We start from the raw sequence: 20,150 nt of genomic DNA on the forward strand, positions 1-20,150 counted from the left end.
AACCTAGACAGGGATTATGGAATTATCTAAATGAACAATGTTTATTGATGAATGCTCTAGCTCTAATTGATGCACATGTTGTTTATATTTAGTCACAATTACTGATAAACTCTCCTCTTTTACTTTCTTTCTTATTCAGCACCTCCATGCATAGCGACTGCAACTACTGTTGAATATTCATGTTGACTAATTCATGCAATAAATGCAGGGACCAGGGTGCTGATATTTCTTATAAGCATGCTGTTGAGTTGGGTTTTCTCTACTACTGCAGCTCTCAGCTCTGCATTTACATTTGCACTGTATATCTGTGAGCCTACAAAAAGGGCAGCATTTTAATTCTCATGGTGTGTTGCTACCTGTCATGAGTCCAGAGGTTCTTATCCACTCCATGTAAATCCCTGTGGTGCTGTGCAATTTGCATTATGTTGATCACAGCAAGTAAGGCCCATTTTTATTTATTTATTTTATTAGGGGTGGTTTATATAAATACAGACCATTTACAGACCACTGAGGGGGTAGGGTGGTCGTCCTCTGACCAAAAGGTCAGTGGTTGGATCCCAGTCTTCCCCATCTACATGCTAAAGTGTCCTTGGGCAAGACACTGAACCCCTGAATGTGTGTGTGAATGGCAATATACTGTAAAACACTTTGAGTGGTAATCAAGACTGGAAAAGTGCTATATAAATACTGACCGTTCTCCATTATCTCCTCGTCAGACCTACTTGTGTAAGTAAAACAGATATACTTCATCTGGCTTCCTGGGTGGCTGTAGCTGAGGGGTAGAGTAATCATCCTCCAACCAGAAGGTCAGCAGTTTAATCCCCAGTCTTCCCATCTGCATGCCAAAGTGCCCTTGGGCAAGATGCTGAATCCCAAATTGGAATCTCATAGAACAGAAAGAGCTGCTCATTGATGCACTGTATGAATGTGTGTGTGTAATGGGTGAATGAAAAACTGTACTGTAAAGAGCTTTGAGAGGTCATCAAGACTAGAAAAGCTCTTTATAAATACAAACAATTTCTTTTCTTTTAAAATATCATATGGCATCTCTGACTTTACTGATCTAAAAGCAAGGTCAAGCTCGATGGACTTCTATCATTTAAACCAGTGTGACACTGATTCACATTCCAACACAGTAGGTGGCGGTAATGCACGTTGACGCCAATAGACCGAACAAAGATGAAGAAGACAGAAGTCCATCTATCATAATGCTGTATGGTTACATCCGACCTTTCTGCTCTTATACCACTAGATGGCACTAGAGTTCTGTATGGAACAGGTAACTGATGCAGCACTGACAGAAATGTAAAAGATTTAAAAAGTAAATCTTGCACATTCAGACACCAAGTCACAACATCAACATCAGTTAGGACGGTGTAACACGATGAGGGGCACAGGGCATGGCTTTGCATTATTTATGAAATATCTTTTATAATTGGATTATATTGTGATTTAATTTGCTCAAACTATAGCAACTATTTGGGCTACTCATAATAATGTGTGTTTTTTTTCTCCAGAGGTGCACCTGAGTCGAACAGAGCGAAAAGGCACAACTTTAGCCCTATGCTTTGCATGTTCATGTCCTCTTGACATTTACAACTGTAATAACTTTATAATAATAACTTCATTTATGGAGTAAAACAGACAGGTCATAAAAACTATGCCAACGTTTGCATTATCACGAGGTACTTTTATCACTAAAACTTTGTTCCAATGTACACAAGAAAAAGATGTACTTACATCCTTTGTGTTAGTATTGTATGGAAATGATGAGAAGCAATTTACAATGTAGACTAGACCAGAATTGTATGGTCACAACTATAAAAAGATCTTAATGGCCTAGTCTTCCTCAAGTCAATATGACGCTCTTGAATGGATGCGTGTGAGTGGACGTGTTCATTCCCTCACGGGGGGGGGGGGGGGGGGGGGTGCGCGCCACGCAGCTCCCCCCCTCCTTACAGCAGTGGTACGCTCCGTGTTGGAGCCGTCCAGCTCATTGACCGGTGAACAATCCACATCAGTACCAGCAGAGACCCGGAGCTCTTCCATCCACACGCACACAGCGAGCTGCACCCTCCAGCCTCTCCGCCCGCCATGAAACAGACTCTGGCTGAACTGATGAGGATGAGCAGGATATGCCGGATGGTATTTGCCACTTGTTTGGGATCCTTTATTCTGGTCGTCTTTTATTTCCAAAGTATGTTCCAGCCAGGTAGGGTGGCTCTTCTCTCTCCCTCTCGCGTGTAGAAATGTGTGTATGGGATCTTGTCTGGCACCTCCTGGCGCGTTGACGCGTCCGTTTGTTCAGTCTGTACAGTAACGCAGCAGATAAATGATCGATACTTGAGTCATGTGGAGGCGTAAACACTGATTCTTCCCTTTCTTTGGCACATTGTCTTGTTGCGCGTTTGGATGCTTGAACGCGAGCAGCCGCGCGCAGTTCGCTGGCTCCCTCTCAGCTGACTGGAGATGGCAGGGAGGCTTTTTGTTTCCAGAAACGTGGCTCGGAGGAGAAAGGGTTTTGGCAAAGTGAGCACTCGGAGCCTGAGGGCGATCGGATTCGATCCAACCAGAGGTTCTCACCACCTGGATCCAGGGAATGCATCAATTGTCTAATGGAAACGGATCATTTGCAGTCCACGTTTAAAAGGAGTTCATCTTTAGGGTCTTTTAAATGCGATGCCGCGCACGCCTACGCCTTTAATTCATCACACCAACGTAAACCACTGTATTTACACATTCTACGTTAATCTGGGTTATTTGATTGGATTCTGACAGCAGCGGCTCTGTCAAAGGATCCTGCGTTTTTACGCGTAAAGTAGAAGCGCACCGACTGTACAGCGGTGGAGCCTCAGTGCTGCTGACCTGCTGTACAACAGGTTTACTGTATAAGGAGAGAGGGACTGAAGCTTTCTGGGTATTTGCTCTCCATGAACAGAAATGGAGCAGCTCCCTACAAATGATTATTTAATAGGAGACAGAGAGTGTGCATGGTTCAGCGGCAGAGCGACTGTCTGTATAATTCCATGTCATATCAGGTTAAGGTATCAATCTATAAATGATGGCTCTTATTGGATCAGCCCTGTGTTGTCCAATAATGGGGTAAAAGGTGTAGTGCCAGAGAACAGAAAGGCACAGTGTCACAGCAGTGATGTGGAGACCTGCTGTATTTGAGTGATGGGGCAGCAGGGATAAAAGATGGATGAATGGGGAATTTCACACCAGCATGAAGCTGAGCAGACGTGCTGCCACAGCCTGACCCAGGAGGCACATTTCTCCCCATGCGCCGCCTCTGTATGAATGAGCTGTGGTTCCGCTGGCTGCAGTTGACTTTTCAAATCTCCACAAAGAAACTCACCGTAACACACTACTTCAGGGAACTTCTGCATCAGTGTTTGGAGAGTTAGATCAGATAGCCCCAAACCTTTTTGAATGTCAGCAACCCCCAAACAGATTGATAACCGGACCTGATTAAGTCCTTTGTTTTGTTGGCACTAACTTTACTTACATACCCTCCTGCTGTATGCGTTACAGTAATTGTCACCAACACTTCTAAAGGATAAAGCATTAAATAAATCAGATTAGGTTCATGGTTGATATGGACTGTGCTTGTGTAGACATGGTTTACAGAAAACACTCTCACAGCCAGAAATGTTCAGTGTGTTATCCTCTTGGGGCAGTCGTCCTCTATCCAGAAATCCGGCGGTTTGATCCCAGTCTTACCCATTTGCGTGCCAAAGTGTCGTCGGGCAAGAAAATTGCCCCTCATAAAAAAGAACGCTGTCCATAGATGCATTGTATGTATGTGTGAATGGCAATAATCTGTACTGTAAAGCGATTTGAGTGGCCATCAAGACCAGAAAAGTGCTATATGAATACAGACCATTTAACATTCATATGGTGGCACTGATTCTATTTGGGGTCAGTAACCATAAAATTGAATTGGATTTTTTGGTGATTAGTTTACCAATCACAGATACAGAGCAGAGGAAAGTTCATTGTATTAAATCACTTTTATGGATGCAGTAACCCACCAGGCAGAGCTGTGACGACCTGCCTCCTGCAGCTTTCTTTTCTGAGTTACATTTCAATAGAGCGTCACATGGCTGACGCTCTGAGACTGTAGCTCCCTGTGATTGACCTGCTGCAATCCACCTCCCTGGCCTCCAGAGCGAACACCTCTCTACTCACTGCCCTGTATGTTTTTCTTGTTTGCTCTCATCAGGAATAGTTGTCAGTTCCAAACCAATATTATAGGTCCATGTACAGTAGTACATAAATAAAACGTCAGCAGGAGATGGAGAAAGGAGATTCCGTAAGCTGGTGGTCAGATCCCCTGCTCCAAGAGACTGACGGCCGGCAGTGTGTGAATAGTGTGTGATAGAAAATAGAGTTGTAAAAATGAGTGAATGTGACTTGTTGTGTGAAGTGTTTTGAATGTTCTAGTTCATGAAAATCTATTCAGCTGCTGGCTGTAGATTTATTTTCACTGTATAGACACAAGAGAAGAATCAGTAGAATCATCTATCGCTCCAAAGGGGATCAGATAAGTTTAGAGTATATAAAAATATAAATCTTTTAAAGCTGTAGTTTTATCTGTTAAGGTTTTGACATTTGTGAGATTTCTGCTTCAATATTATTGGACAGCTATGGACTGTAGATGTTTCACTGCATTGAAACATAATATTTATTTAAAAAATGGCATTTTGTTCGTGTTTAGTTTGGAACTTCTCTCTGACGAAATAATCTCACTGAAAACAGTTGTGTAGAGGGGGGGATCTGAGGCAGATCCACGTACACAAGTATCCAGGTGGACTGATTTATAAAGGGAACATGGTTTTAAATGGTAAATGGTCTATATATATTGGGCTTTTCTAGTCTTGACGACCACTCAAAGTGCTTTCCAGTACAGTTTTGCCATTCACCCTTTCACACACACATTCATACACTGCATCTATGGGCAGCACTTTATTCTATGCAAACAGTTCAGTATCCTGCCCAAGGACACTTTGGCATGCAGAATGGGGAAGACTAGGATTGAACCGCTGACGTGTTATTTGGGTAAACTGACCATTTAAAGGTAGGGTTGATAAGTTATTTCTGAAAAAACAACTGAGGAACTGACGATAGCTGTCAATTACTAAAATCATCTGAAAAAAAAGGAAAAAAGCTGATACTGTAATAAACTATCAATTATTTTATTTGGTCTGAAGGAAATAGTTGATCATGTCTGATCATGCTGGCATACCTGTCACTAACCGACCTACCTGCTTACACCCTCTCCTGTGCTGTCTCTGCACCTGACTAGTCTTCACAAGATGGAGAGGCATACACCACTGAAGCAGCAAAAAGTTAGCGAGCAGGTCGAGGGAAAAGTTGCCTCCTTTAGCAACTACAAGCAGGTTACCATTCGCAGGCCTCCGAGCAGCTTTCAGGCAGTGCATGTTTATGTGTTTTAGTTTGGTGTAGCTTTGATGAGAGGGCCGATGGGAGGATTGGGATGTATCGTTTGCATATTTAAGCCTGCTCTTGTTAGCTCTCCTGGGGTTATCAAGCCTAGCTCTAAGACTCGAAGGAACTTCCACTTCGGAATTGAGAATCGATTGTGAAATCGAACCAAGACTGCATTAAACCTGTGTCAAGGCGCTCAGAGTTTTGCCAATCTCTACAGGCCTTGCGTCATCTTCTGTCTGACATTATACACAACACACACACGTCCTGTGTGGCTGTGGCTCAACAGGAGGTGAACAGCAGTTTGTTGTCCTTGGGCAAGACACTGAACCTCCAAATTGTCCCTGACGGCTGCGTGTGATTGATGTGTAATAGAGAAAACACTGCATGAATGTGGCTGCCTCTAGGACGTTCTGATCTAAAGTGCGACGGTTTGTGCAGAAGCTTGGATATAACTTTCGATGATGCAATTTATATTTATATGTGACTACAATAGTGAGTTGTGTTTGTGTGTGTGTGTATCTCTACCTTTCTATCTATCGCTTTATTTCAATCTGTTTACATTCTTTCTTACATTGTTTAATCAGTGATTTGTAATCCTCTATTTGGTTTTTGTCCTGTTTTCCTTCTTATATAAATTACACACACACACACATGCACAGCAGCACCATTGTTGTCCATCAGATAAAGTTCTGGGCAGCGTCTCCCTGGTTCAGGCATGTTTAACGGGGCCTGGGAATCCCGTCTGGCCTCCCTATGTAAACTCTCACCTCTCTTCAGGGGATTGTGGGGCATGACCTCTTGTAAAAGGGTCAGTTCGGGGGGCACTGTGGTATCACACACTGGCTCAAGCACCAACTGCAAAAACATAAAGGCCTGGAATGTGTATTCTGCCGAGAGTATTTAGGACCAACAATAAACCATTATTTGCCTCACAGAGTGTGCTTTAACCTCTGCTGTGATTCTTACTTCTCGTCTTCCCTGCATCTGATGCAGCAGATGAGGAGACAGGTTGTCCGTCTTTCTGTGCTGTCATTGGTCCAGGAACAATGTCTCTGTTATTCAGGATTTATCCACGAAATGTGGACGGGAACTACTTTGAATCTGAGAAATAGTCCTCCACTGTAGCAAAAAATGCCCTGAGACCAGGGGCAGCTGGCCAATAGGGGGTGATAGGGCGCCTATAAATTCCCAGTTTGCCTGCTGCCTCCGAATATCATCGTCCAATCAGCTGCAGTGTCGAGCCCTGTTCATTAGAGTATGGGACAATTTCAATCTGGTTGAAAATCGCAGACAGCACCTCTCATTGACTGTCATTGTAAAACGTTTTTTTTCAAACTGCACGCCGTCCCTGCCATCTCGCCAGTTTAGACGAGCAGTGATGTGTATTAACGCTGTTCCTTGATCATGGTTTTTTTGTGAACGATTAACTGAACAAATCAATTTACATATGATGAGCATTCATTTTTTAAACCATCATCGTATCAGGCCTTCATGTGAAATAACACGAGCGGTGTTTCTGTTTCTGTTTCCTCCTCCACTCTGCAGTTTGGTTTCTCTTTGCTCACTGGACAATGTTGTGCATTAGCTTGATGCTACCTTGATGATCTGTTGCTATTGGTGGCATATAGGCTCTAACATTACAAATATGCATTATTCCAGCTGGCTTGCTAACATTAGATAACCAGTTAGACCAGACTGTCCAGAGGTGGCAGATTTTGAGGTTTATGCCGTGTGCAGTCACCTGGACTAAGATAATCCCTTCATGTTGATGGTCAGTGAATCCTTCAGAAAAGCAGACTGGCTGCATGTTAAACCATAATCTCCTCTGTAAGTATTTTTGTTTAACAAGGAGGATGATGTGTAAGCTGAGCTGAGTTATTAAGGGGATGTACTGAATGACATTTGCAGCTTTATAATTAGAAAATTATGTAATTACTTGCAATTATGTATAATTGGTGACTCCTCTCAAGGCAATTCATTGATTAGCTGATTTACATTTTATTTCATCTCATCTCCTCTTTGTCATGTGGTTGATTTTTGAAATCCCAGACTGGTGATCAATCCTCTTCTCGCCTATTGGTTTCCAATGTCCCGAAGGGATTCTCTCTGAGAATTTCGTTCCATACCAAAATGAAATAAACAGCATTTGGGGAAAAAAAGGGAAACTAATCTGACAAAAAGACTGTAAATATTGAGTCATGAATTTCAGGCAGCAAAAGCTTTTTTTTTTAATGAACATGTAAAGTTTAAGGAAACATAGAACATTTTCCCAGTGCACAGCCAGACACACACAGAGCCTGGTGGCCTGTGACAGATCCAGTGTGTCTCACCAGTCTGAGTCTCTGCTGTTCCTTTAAAGGCAGAGTAGCTGCAGAGATCAGGGCAGTTTGCTCTGTGGGCTGCTTGTTTGGTGTCTTTGTGAAAGGCCTCTGGGATATTTCGGAGTCTGTCTCTTGTGTGTGTGTGTGCGTGCGTGTGTGTGTGTGTGTGTATTTGTTTTGTGTCTTTTTTCAGCCTGCTGATGGTAACCTGCTCGTACACAAGGCCTGAAAGTCACACGCTCACATTTCACGTCTCCCTGAAAGCCGCTGTGTTTCCAGAGCAGTGAGCTACGCACAAGGTTTGACCCGAGTGACCTCATTTGAAACTCCAGGATTATTTTTACCGTGTGTGAGGGAGAGATTTTCAGAACAACGGACATGCACGGGTTTGAAGTAAGGAATGGGAAAGTCTCGAGAAAGAATCAAATATTCCTGTCTGGAATGTCTGTGGGAGACTCGAAATTCCTCACCTTCATTGGTCTGTGGCAGTAGTGTCAGCTGTACCTAAAGTGCAGGAAGACAGAGCTGAGTCGCTGGGGTGAGTGACCTCAAACACGGGAACCTGTAATCGGAGAATCAGGATCCAATCCTCGATCCTCCAACCCAATCATCACACTGGAGCAGCTGGAGTCTTTGCCTTAGTCATGCCTTTAAAGATTGTTTTCTTATGTTGTAAAATGTTTTTGAGCTACTAAGCAATTAGGTGACTTATCATTTTAACAGATGGGGCCCCCCTGGCACCCACAAACTCTGGAGGAGCTCAGGTTTGAATACAACAGGAGCAGGATTTACAACCCTTTATAAAAGTTTTAATTATTTTAGATTTAATGAGGATGGCTGGGATCTGGTGTTCGATAAGAGAGAGGGATCTGAACAGGGTTCGACTTTCACAGTGGCTTTCGGGAATACCCAATTTACACGTGCGCACCGGTCCGGTACTTACCATGTCACATGCATGCACATACATACAAGTGTGCACAGTGCAGTCAATTGCAGGGTTACTGTGAAAATCATACTGTTACTCCCCCAGACAGTTAATACCGTCAATTACATTTCGAACAGGCTGAATAACAACAACATCAGAATCAAGGAATAGATTTTGTTGCCTAATCAGAGCAAACAAAAAAACAAAATCACAACAGCAGGGGGACACATTTTGCTTTTCACACACGCCCCTTTAAGAACAGCTCATCACCTGAACGAAAACTCCTGGGCATTATTTAGGAAGCTTGTTTTTAACTACAACAAAATAAAACAGCTGTCTGTGGCTTGCAGCTCCCTCCCTCTCCCTCTGCGCCTCTCTGTCGTTGACTGCCACCGTCCCTACACTTCCCCGACGTTACTTCTGTCTGTGGATTGCAACAGAAAACAAAAAAGAGCCAAGAGAAGAACGAATAGCCACGTATTCCTGTTTTTCCACCCTCTCCATTGATTCCTTATCAATTCAAAAGCAGCGATGCATCACCGGGTTCAGACCCAGGTTAGCTGCTGCAGGTGCAAGGCACCACCGCCTCCGTAGCATCTCCCTCTGCAGTGGAGCTGTTCCACTGTCATCACTTGTTATTGTCTTTGTTTGTTTTGGGAATCCAAATTGTCCGAGACTTGGTTGTTTCCGTTTTAACATTCTGACTTACTGAATAAAACCTGCTTTTAAAGTTCATTCACTGAGCACCAACTCGGTGATGAGACGTTCAGGTGATTTGAGTGCAGTGCCGCCACGCATGGATGACCTCAGAGGGAAAAGACACTGAATCGTGTTAATTAGTTTGAGACAGATGTTCGAAAAAATGGAATGCGATAAGGGAATAAACACACAACATTGACATAATCATTCTTTTATTTTAGGAACTACTTATCTGTGACACAAAAGCAGTATTTCGGAGCTGCCCCTAAACCTCTTCAGGAAGCCTGTCAGAGGAGCTTGTGCCCTGAGCAGAAGTCTGCTTAGCTCCCCTGTAATTCGAACCCTGGATCTGAATACTCAGCCTTTGTGCGCTATAAGGGAACATGTCACAGTCCCTTGCGAGCTCGTTTGCACAGGCTTGTACAAAATTTCAAGACTAGCTGCAACTCCACACTACCAGACTCTTACCATCAAAGGCTGTACATCACATAGTGTCTTCCCCACTGTAAGTGCCACATCTTCCTGAATCTCTGTCTGAGTAATGCTTGGACTGCGGGGTCGAGCAGTGGCCGGAGCCCGAGGCCGACTTGTCATTCACTAGACTGAGCTGATGGCCATCTGTGTGAGCGTCTGGACTTCATTATAGAGGCGATGACAGGGCTGTGCCACAGAGAGGAAGACGCGAACACACACACTCACAATTTATAGCAGCTCACTTGAGATCTAAAATATCATAAAAGAAGTTAACCTAGCTCGTCCTTGTGGAGCCCGGGGATTAAGTTGGCACACAGGACACAATTACTGGGGTGTTTTATTTTTCAAGGACAGATCTGCCAGGTTCCTTATTCACTTCAATCCACTTGCCATGGCAGTATATGAATGTTTGGCAGAAAGAAAAAGAATTCAGAAGAAATAATTTCTGTGGTGTTTTCCAGAAAAAGTCTGGAAAACACCACAGAAAAATACAGCAATGGAACTGTCTATAAACAGAAACAAAATCCACCTCAACTAATGAATGCCGAGCCAAAAACAGGCTAAACAAACGTTTGATTATTAATATGTAGTTTCTTTAGACACCCTCATTTCACTGCAGCTTCAATAACTTATTATAAATGTTGCAGTTTCTTTTTCTTTTACTTGTATTTTAACCCATGAGAATAATTGATAAACCTGAAAGGGGGATTATGTATTGAACCTTTTATAGGTTTACCACTTGGCTGAGAATTGAAAATAAAACACACCCGAGCAAACGCTCAGCATTTCTGCAAACATGAAGTAATTAACACTGTTGGGAAACAATAGACAGGCACTGTTTGAGGATTCAGACTTGGTTTTAGGGTGCAGTTGGAATAAAGTTTATGTCTGAGTACAGTTAGTCATTCAACTGTGAGGGGCTGTGTGTGTGTGTGTGATTGTGATTGTGCACTCAGTCTGACACACAGTGGAACATGGGAGAGCTGCCATCACCGCACCAGCTTCCCTTCCTGTGAACCACAGTGTCTGGAGAACAGGAGCCTGCTGTTGTCTGTGAAGTCAAAGAGTGACATCTTAAAATCGTATATTTAGCAAGCGCGTCCTTATGTTGAGACGCAAATAGGTGAGAGGTGTGGCATGATATGTTCTCAGGTCAGAGGTGATGATGGTAGTGTGATAGTCAGCGGCATTGTCTGCCCCTCACGCAACTTGTGTGACCAAACTATTAGAAGTCAAAAGGTCAGGTGTGGTGTTGAAAAGTGAAATGGGGTGTTGTGGGTGTGTTTTTTGCCTGTACAGGTGTTTACTCAAACTGGGTTCATGCACTCATGCCCTCCAATGGCTTTAATATTTACACTGGCTACCTGTCGGTGTGTTTGAAGAAAAAAAAAGGATAGGAATAATCAAGGATCACAAGAATCAGTAAAAGGAAGGGTGAGACAGTTTCATTCGTCATCACTACAACTGCCATTCGGTCGGCTGGAGAATTTTGACAGACAGAAAAGAAGCAGAGGATAAATCAGACGTTTCACACGTGCACAGAAGTAGTGGAACCACAAGAAGTGCAGGAAGTCTAAGCATTACTTATGGCTGTCCCCACTCTGTAGGCCCCAGCAGCAGCAGCAGCAGCAGTTGGAGGTGGGAATGTAATCACACCGCTGCTGCCAATAAATATTGATTTGGTTGTTAGGTTTTATCCCTGAGTAGTAAGGTGAGAGTGTGAGTGGTGCACGTTAGCCACATTTAGGCATTAATAACAGGAGGGAGCAGGAGGGAGCAGAGGGCATTTTTAGGTGGTGACAGAACAGATTTCCGAGCAGATCTCACAGGGCAAGGAGCCAGGGGAGAGTTTATTTGTGTTTGTGTTTGAGTAAGTGCAGGGTGTCTCAGTGGGCATATTCCACGCCCCAAAAGTGATATATGTGCCTCAGGAGGATAGTGCAACAAGTGTGCATGTGTGTGGGGAAAGAAAGAGGGTGACAGTGTGTGAAAGTGTCCTCGGCTGCCTGTTGTACTGTACTGTACACCAACTACACCGCACCAGGAGGGATTTTACACGCCTCGTCCCACTCCCCTACTTCTCCCTACTCCATCTTCTTGAGATCAGCTGCTTGCTAAAGAAAAGGAATAATCCATACTCTTTAAACACTGCGGTTATGTCATCAGTCTTTGGGAGTCAAGTGTGAAAAGTTCAGCAATCAAGGTTTCATTGTACCTACTTCCTTTTTATGTGCCTCATCTGGTTTTCAGTTTAAAAGATTGTCAAAAAATAATGTTGGTTGCATTATGGGTATTTTTTTTTCTACCTTGGCCTCTGTGGTATTGATTATTCTTTTTTTAATCTCTGTTTTGTGACTCTTGCATCTGAATGAATAGCAGAATCCTTTTCAGGTGACACATCTCGCACAGACTCATTTCTATCACTGAATATAAAAACTTGACACCGTCTCTTTTTCCTCTTGATGCATTTCTCCCTGCATGAGTGTTGAAAGTCAGTTGTGTTGCCAGATTAAAGCCTCGTTGATTCTGAAGGCCTGACATGAAAACCTGACAACGGTGCCGTCTCCATTTTACCAACTCATCCACAGAAAATTGAAAAATACAACACCAATCCTCAAAGAACCCTCCAAAATCCAAACACTCGTAGTGACATGTTTTAGGCTTTTTTAATTAGCTACACTGCTCGTGAGCTTTTTTCCTGCTCTTGACAGCCTTGACAGTTTTCAGTTTCCACCACAGTTGTGACAAATTGCTTTACTTTCAAAACATAAAAATCCAAATCGGTGGAGTTTATCCAGATCACTTCCCTCTTCTTTCTCCCTCCCCTTCATGCACCTCTTTTTGCCATTATTGGTCCATCTGGGCTCAGAGTCAGGGGAGTTTTTCCAGCCATAGCTTTGCTGCCAGCATGGCCAGTTTGGCTACTGAAGTGGTGCATGCTGCCACCAGCCTGCTGTAGACTTCACAGTGCACCACAGCAGCAGCAGCAGCAGAGCCTGATTTGCTGACCAGTGCAATGGAGACTCAAAGACTCCTCTCATGTGCCTCCAAAGGGGTCAGGGCGGACATGTTGGCAGAGCTGGCCAAACAAATTTTTCCTCATCTCTGACACTGCAAGAAGTAAGCACACACACACACACACACACACCTTTTTTATCATACCATGAATATGGAGTTATAGTGTGGTTTGACGAGGTAGTCTCAATATGACTGTGCTGTCAGGTGCATAGAGCGCACGGAGGTTAGGATACCACTTGTGGGAAGTAATCTGTCTCTGAATGTAATACTCCTGCAGTTTTGGATGATTAAAATACATACAGGCGATACAACAAGTTCCCTCACATTCTGAGGATGAGTAGCAACATTTGGTAACACTTTATATTAGGGAACACATATCAACCATTAACTAGTTGCTTATTAACATGGATATTAGAGGGATATTGGCTCTTTATTAGTCATTATAAAGCACTTATTAATGCCTTATTCTTAATGACCTTATGCTGCAACTACTCCATTAATTAACAGTTTCCTAATTACTGCTTATTGATGGTAAGTAAGGAAGTTGTTGTACATGAATTACAATCATGCTTGGATATGTTCACTCTGTGTTCCCTAATATAAAGTGTTACCCAACATTTTTCTTTCGCCTTCACCTTTAAATCTGACTTTTTTTTATTTTAGACACTGTCCTCTCTGTCGTACTCACTATCACCCACTGCATCAACCGCAGCAGCACCACGTTACCACTCAGCACATTTTCTTTTATTAATGACATCACTGCTGTGGCCACCAAACAATCTTTCGCCTCATTGCTCGATGCCGTGATTCACCGTAGAAACCCATTGGTCAGCAGGTCAATCTGATACGAGGTGCTGTGCATTTCCATTTGAACCAAATGCGATGCCATGAGCAATAATTGTTCATACCTCAGTTTACTTTTTCCACACGTCCCTTCTCTCTCTTTCTCTGTCATACTCCCCATGTAACGTCTGTGGCGTGGTGTCTGGTCGAGGACAGTGCACACCATGTCTGAACATGACTGGGGTGAAAGAGGAAAAGATGGATACGAGGAAAAAATAAACAGGAGGCGAACTCAGGAAGTTATGACAGCATTGAAGAGAAAGGAAGGTCAGGCGAGCAGAGGGTGCAGAGTCCTCGAGACACAAAGAGCAGATGAAAAGAAAACTAATAACATTTTCATGTGCTCTTTTAACCCAACTTTCTAAGGAGCAGGACCACATTTTCCCCAAACCTTGTTATTTCCTGTCATGGACAAGATGTTGACTCTGCCAACCCTCTCTTGAAGTGCTAAGTTTGCTTTCTTCCTGGCTTTACTAAAGACAGATAAAAATGGTGGCAGGGATTTCTTGTCAGCTTCGACTAAAACTGGGCCAGAACTCATAAATTTAACAAATTCACGTAAAGCACCTTTTCCATGTCAACCCTTCCTTACTTTATATTACTTCATATAGAAAGTCCAATGTTCCAAGTTTCATTTTAAATGTCTCATTTTATTACTGAACAGCTTTAAGTAGTAGTTTGACATTTTACATTTTAGGATTAAGTGCAGTTCATCACTATTTCTAATATGTCAAACTATTCTCTCGTGCTCTCTCATGTCTGTGCACTGGAGTCAGGAGCTAAATACTTAGATCTGACTGGAGGCAAGGAAAAATGTGCCAAAACTTAGCTGACGTACACGTACCAGTCACACTGTATCTTATTTGTTGTGCAGGAACAAGTTGTGATTGTGCGAACTGGAGCTATTTGCCCTTGGACACTGATTTATGTCGCTTTATCATCCGTTAGCTGCTTCCACCTTCACTGACATGACAGTAGAATCCTCTTATCTAATTCGCAGCAAAGAAGAAATACTGGCTTCCAACAAAGAAATTGATGTCTTTGTCTGTGTTTTGGACAATTTGGATTGTTTGATTGATCTGCCCTGAATTTAAAAGCTGAATATGAGCACCCTTATCTTACTTTTTGCTATATAATAATCGGTATTGTGAAGCAGCTTTTTATCTTCTCTATACTGTAAAATGCAGAGGCTTAGAGGTTCACAAGCAGACACACGTCTCTGCAATAACCTCTCTTCACAGTAATTATTCTAAATAACGGTAAGGTCTTATGGCTTGTTGGCGTGAAAAGCCTCCAGTACACGTAGCACTTTCAAAGACAAGGCAGAGTTGTTTGTGAGTCTGCTTACGGTACGGGAGAGTCAGAGCCAGACTCCAGCTAAACCACATCCAGACAAACACAGCACAACGTCATAATACCAGAGTGCTAATGACAGCTGTCTGTTCCTCTCCTCTCTCCGCTGTTGTCATCTTCCTTTTCTTCTCTCCTCTCCTCTCTTCTATCTAATCTTAGCCCATTGTTAGGGGGGCGGGGAATCACACAGCTGTCCCAGTTGAAAACCTTAGCTCTGGAATCACTGCTGTGCTGGCAAGTCAAACGTACAATCCAACAGCAGCTTTGTCTGCAGATGTGTGTGATGTTAATGCTTTTAGAAAAACAAAGGGTTTTAGTAGATCATTTGGGACTGTATAAAGAAGCCTCCTCTACACAAGGAAGTCTGGGGCAGCATCCTGTCTGTCTGGCTCTCAGGTGGAGGCGAGTTATGAATGTATTATGGGTGGTTTTAGGAAGTGTGTGTTTTTAATATCTTTTATGCAGAGTTGTGTAAATTGGGAGATGATGGACTCTGTGTTTCTGAATGCTGGAACTGTGTTTGTTCCCGGTGAAGAGGGGTCAATTCCTGATTGACCCCTGTTGCTTTACAGTTTTTTTGCCTTCAGACAGTGCTGTGCTTATTATATAGATATTATAAACAGCAGCTTCGGAGTGAACCACCATCTGTGTTGCTTCAGAGGCGCCAAGAACATAAATTATCATAATCACCCCTTTCTTCTGGATCTAGGTGCCATGAAATTCGAACGGAATTTCTAATTGAAAAATGTGTTTCTGTTAGTGGAGATGTTTTATGCACCAGTAGCGCAGTACATCAATACCTTGTTACCTTCTGCACTCAAAGAAAGACAATTTGAAGCTGATATATGACACACGTAATGGGCGGCTGTGGCTAAAGGGGTACAGTGGTCGTCCTCCAACCAAAAGGTCGGCAGTTGATCCCCAGTCATCCCCATCTGCATGCCTGAGTGTCCGTGGGCAAGATGCTCAGATGCTGAACCCTGATTTGCCGTAGAACCAAAAAAAAAGTGCTGCTAATAGATACACTGTATGAATGTGTGTGTGAATGGGTTATATAAATATAAACCATTTAATGTCATACGACAATTAACATGAAGAAGTAACAATGAAGTAAGAAGTCATTTATATATATATATGTATGTATATTTTTAAGAATATAATGTCGTTAACAAAAAAATGCATTAACAATTGCAACCAATTAGATTAGAGTCACTTCTTCATTTTATTCAGATTTACCAATCATTCATCAGCATATGGTATGAAATCCTTATGAAAGGCCATTATTATGTAAAAAAGTTAGCATTGCGTAATATGGGTTTATACAGTTAGTATGCAGGGTATACCTTTCATTCTTAACTTCTGAATCACAAGATGTCATTTTCATGTGTTGTATGTATTGTAGTTGTCATTTAACAGAGTCTGCTCCTCTCTCCTCCTCTCCTCCTCTCCTCTCTCGTGCCTTCGGCCAAGGTGCTTTCACAGTTCAGCACCAGACAATCTCTGTGTAATCTGTCAATCTTGCACGTAAAGGCCCATCTGTCCTCTGCTTGTGTGAGTGTGGGAGAATTGTGCATGCACCCTGAAGTTATCCGTCTGTGTGCCCCATGAATCATCAGTGATGGTGATGAGGAGATATTTATGAGGACTAGCCGGGCATCTGTTACCTGCTGATAGAAGCAGAGACGGATGGAGGGAGTTTCAGGTAGAAAAAGTGGAAAGGAATGATAGCGGGAGCTGGCAGAGGAGGCGGGGAAAGCAATGTGCAAAGCGTTTACACCTTCCTCCTACACCCAGCTTGCTTTGCAGATGGGATGAGGTTGCCATGGTGATGGGGAGAGAGGACTGTGACTGGTGCAGAGCAGTGTCCCGGTTGGCTGGGGTCGGTCTGACGCAGTAGTGTCGCGGAAGTGTGACTTCCGACGGTGAGTGCGTCTGGCGGAGCTCTGTCAGAGTCCGTTTTCTCTCCATGTGTTTAGAGCGGGGCTCGGAGCACATATTAAATGTGAGGAGAGGGAGATGATGAAAAGGTTGCAGCTATAAGAGAAATCTTGATATCGACCATCACTGTGAGGCAGAAAGAGAAAAGAGAACAGCTGCAGCCATGTTTACAATATGACCGCTGTGTATTTTTGAGTTTATTCAATGGGGTTTGAAAGGTTTCATCATCTCAAGCGTGTGTAATTTTCTCAGCCCATATAGAACAGTACATCCTTTCATTGGGGTTTAACTATGAAAATCACTAAATTTGTAGTCTTAAGGTTACCTCGTGGTGTTGGAGAGAGATGCTTGTTTAGTCTCACAGATTAGACACATTTTTATTGAAAGTTTTTCCTATTTTATAAAGTATATTATACAAAAAGACTTTGTCACAGTAAAACATTACCTTGCTACTGTTGGAATTTACTGTCACTGCTGTGTACTGTTAATGCTAACTGCCAACTTTTAATTAAAGGTACAGTATGTAGAATTTTGTGATATCTAGTGTTGAAATTTCATGTTGCAGCTGAACACCCCTCACCTCACCCTCTCCTTCCAAACATGAAAAAAGAAACTGTGGTAGCTTCAGTTGTCATAAAAACTCAAAAGGTGTTTAGTTTGTCCAGTCTGGACTAATGTAAAAAACATGGCGGCCTTCATAGAGAGGGTCCCCTCGATGTAAATATAAAATTTAGATGAAACAAACTAGTGAAAACATCATGATGATTATTCTGCATTAAATTTCTGCCAATAGATCCATTTCACCTAAATCTTGCACACTGGACCTTTAATATCATGAATATGCACTTTTCCACAGCACTAATTCCTTCAGTACAACTGAGGCAATCTCCCTCCATTTTCATAATTTTTCTCCCGCATCACTAAAGGATTTGGGAGGATGGCTTTCTAATAAAACTTGGGTATCTATGCAGTAAAGAAGTGGGAAAAAAATAACATTAAAACATTAAAAACCCTGTGGGTTGTGGGTGTTTCTACCTTTTGGTGAAATGGTTTCCCCCGATATGAGGCTCATCATTTACTGCCACAGCACTGTAACGGTACAAAGTGGGATAAAATATGACAAAGTTCCCTTTTAAACATCCTGCATGGGTTTCACATTAAAAGCCTCCCAGAGGTTCAAAGGGCATTATATTTCTGCTACAACTTTAATGTGTAATCTAGAGGAAGCGTTTTATTGGCCAATAATAAAGAAGTAGAAGTGAGTTAAATTGATTAATGGGAAATTCTGTTGTTTTCACCTGGGCCTTACTCTGTTCTCATTATGGGTCAAATTAGCATCTCTCTTATGAAAACTCTTTATTTATACAGTATAGTATAATCTCTATGTGTTATAAATCCTTTATTTGTTAGACATGGCAGGACGGCAGCTAATCTCCATCATTTGATAAGTGCTATTATTTGAAAGTGTGTATACTGGGTTAGTCTCCATTTCTCAGCCCTTATATCTCTACTTGTCCACGTCTGTATCTTCTTTCTCTGATTCTAAGTTGTGATGACTGAGACACGTGTTTGTGTGTCGGTGCCATCGTGAATCGATTCCCCACACATCCTCCTGCCAAGTCGCGGCTGCACTCAGCTGTATATCCGACTCCCAGACAGCACAGACGGTGAAGGTCCGTAACCCTCTCATTCTCTTCAGGGCTCAGTGCTAATGCTGAGTCGATTCAACCCCTTCTCCTTAACAATTACGTTTCTGTACAACTAAACTGAAACACCACATGCGTTTTGCAGGAAATGTAACTGTGATCAGATTCTAGTTGTTACCCACATAATATAAACAAATCAGACGGACACTGTGGGAATATGTAACATATAATAATAGCTGATGTTTTAGTACTCCCCGTGGTTCTGTTCACAGTTTAACAGCTCTTGGTTAAAGTCAGTGAAAAGATCTTGGTCTGGTTTAATAAGTTCAGACTGACTTCAGACACAAGCTGGTTATTTAAACCCGAACCAGCCTCTCTCACTGAGGAAAGTTGTTTTAATACCTGTAACTGTAAATGGAACTTCAATTACTCAAACAATATGTCGCTAATGAATATGATCCAGCCAGAGATTAGATTTAAAGCAAAAATATATTTCCCTTGTAGTTTTGTTGGATAAAAATGTAATTTCAAGGTGACAGTGTTGCTCTCTCTCTCTCTCTCTGTCTTACACAGACACACACTCACGAACACATGCACTCATATGGGCACACAGGGCCATAATTTCCCCTGCTGTCTATTTTAAGAGGACTTGCAGCCCTGGAAAAAAACACACACACTGTAATTTGGAGATGCATAACTGCTGCAGTGTTGCAAGAGCAGGGAGCATTAAAGGTGGCTCAGTGCACTGAGGAAGAGAGCCAGACAGACAGACAGTGCGGGACAACACTCGTCCACATGACTCAGTACCTCTATCCTTCAGTTATGGCTCATTCAATTTAATGTTATGTCCTCACAAATTAGCTCTTTGCATTTCCTGTTAATGCCTATATAAAGGATAAAAGCAACCTACCCACTAAAACAGCTTTAATAGCTCAGTGCTGAGAGACAGATGCATATATCACGGTCAGTGTGTGTGTGTGTCCTCTATCTAGTGTGTCCATCAAGTGGTAGAAACATGTGTCCCCCCTGTTAAGTGACCCTCCCCCGTGGATGTCTCAGCGTGTGAGAGTGTGGGGTTATCAATCAATCACATTTAATGTCCATATTCACAAATCACATTTGTCTCATAGGGCTTTAACAAGGTGCAACATCCTCTGTCCTTAACCCTCAAAAAGAGTTAGGAAAAATACCTAAAAAAAAGAACGTAGAAGCTTCACAGAGAGCCACATGTGAGGGATCCCTCTCCCAGGCCAGACAGAAGTGCAATAGATGCCGTGTGTAGCCATGTGGTTATGGTGACGACCTAGAAAAAGATCAATTTAGTAAGTTTATTTCAAGAGCGCGTACAAACACACCTTTGTGCTGCATAAAATAAATTGGAGTAAGTAAAAGAAAACCCACAAAGGAAAAAAAGGCTAACCCTAACTTTATGAACCCTAATCTTGAAAACAGATTCAAATACCAGTGAGCCAAATAGGC

At 42.5% G+C, this 20,150-nt stretch overlaps 1 protein-coding gene across 2 annotated transcripts in view; it reads left to right on the forward strand.

Annotated features, from left to right (window-relative positions):
• The first annotated feature begins 1,989 nt into the window (after nt 1-1,989).
• chst11 (carbohydrate (chondroitin 4) sulfotransferase 11) overlaps nt 1,990-20,150 on the forward strand; it is a 75,003-nt gene continuing 56,842 nt past the window's right edge. Inside the window, exon 1 of one of the 2 annotated variants that reach the window (XM_020100030.2) lies at nt 1,990-2,212. In XM_020100030.2, coding sequence (XP_019955589.1) covers nt 2,095-2,212 — 118 coding nt within the window. In that variant the 5' untranslated portion in view covers nt 1,990-2,094. The remainder of the gene's footprint in view (nt 2,213-20,150) is intronic. The other variant, XM_020100031.2, reaches the window with a different exon arrangement.

This window comes from Paralichthys olivaceus, chromosome 23, assembly GCF_024713975.1.
Source record: "Paralichthys olivaceus isolate ysfri-2021 chromosome 23, ASM2471397v2, whole genome shotgun sequence".
Classification (NCBI taxonomy): domain Eukaryota; kingdom Metazoa; phylum Chordata; class Actinopteri; order Pleuronectiformes; family Paralichthyidae; genus Paralichthys; species Paralichthys olivaceus.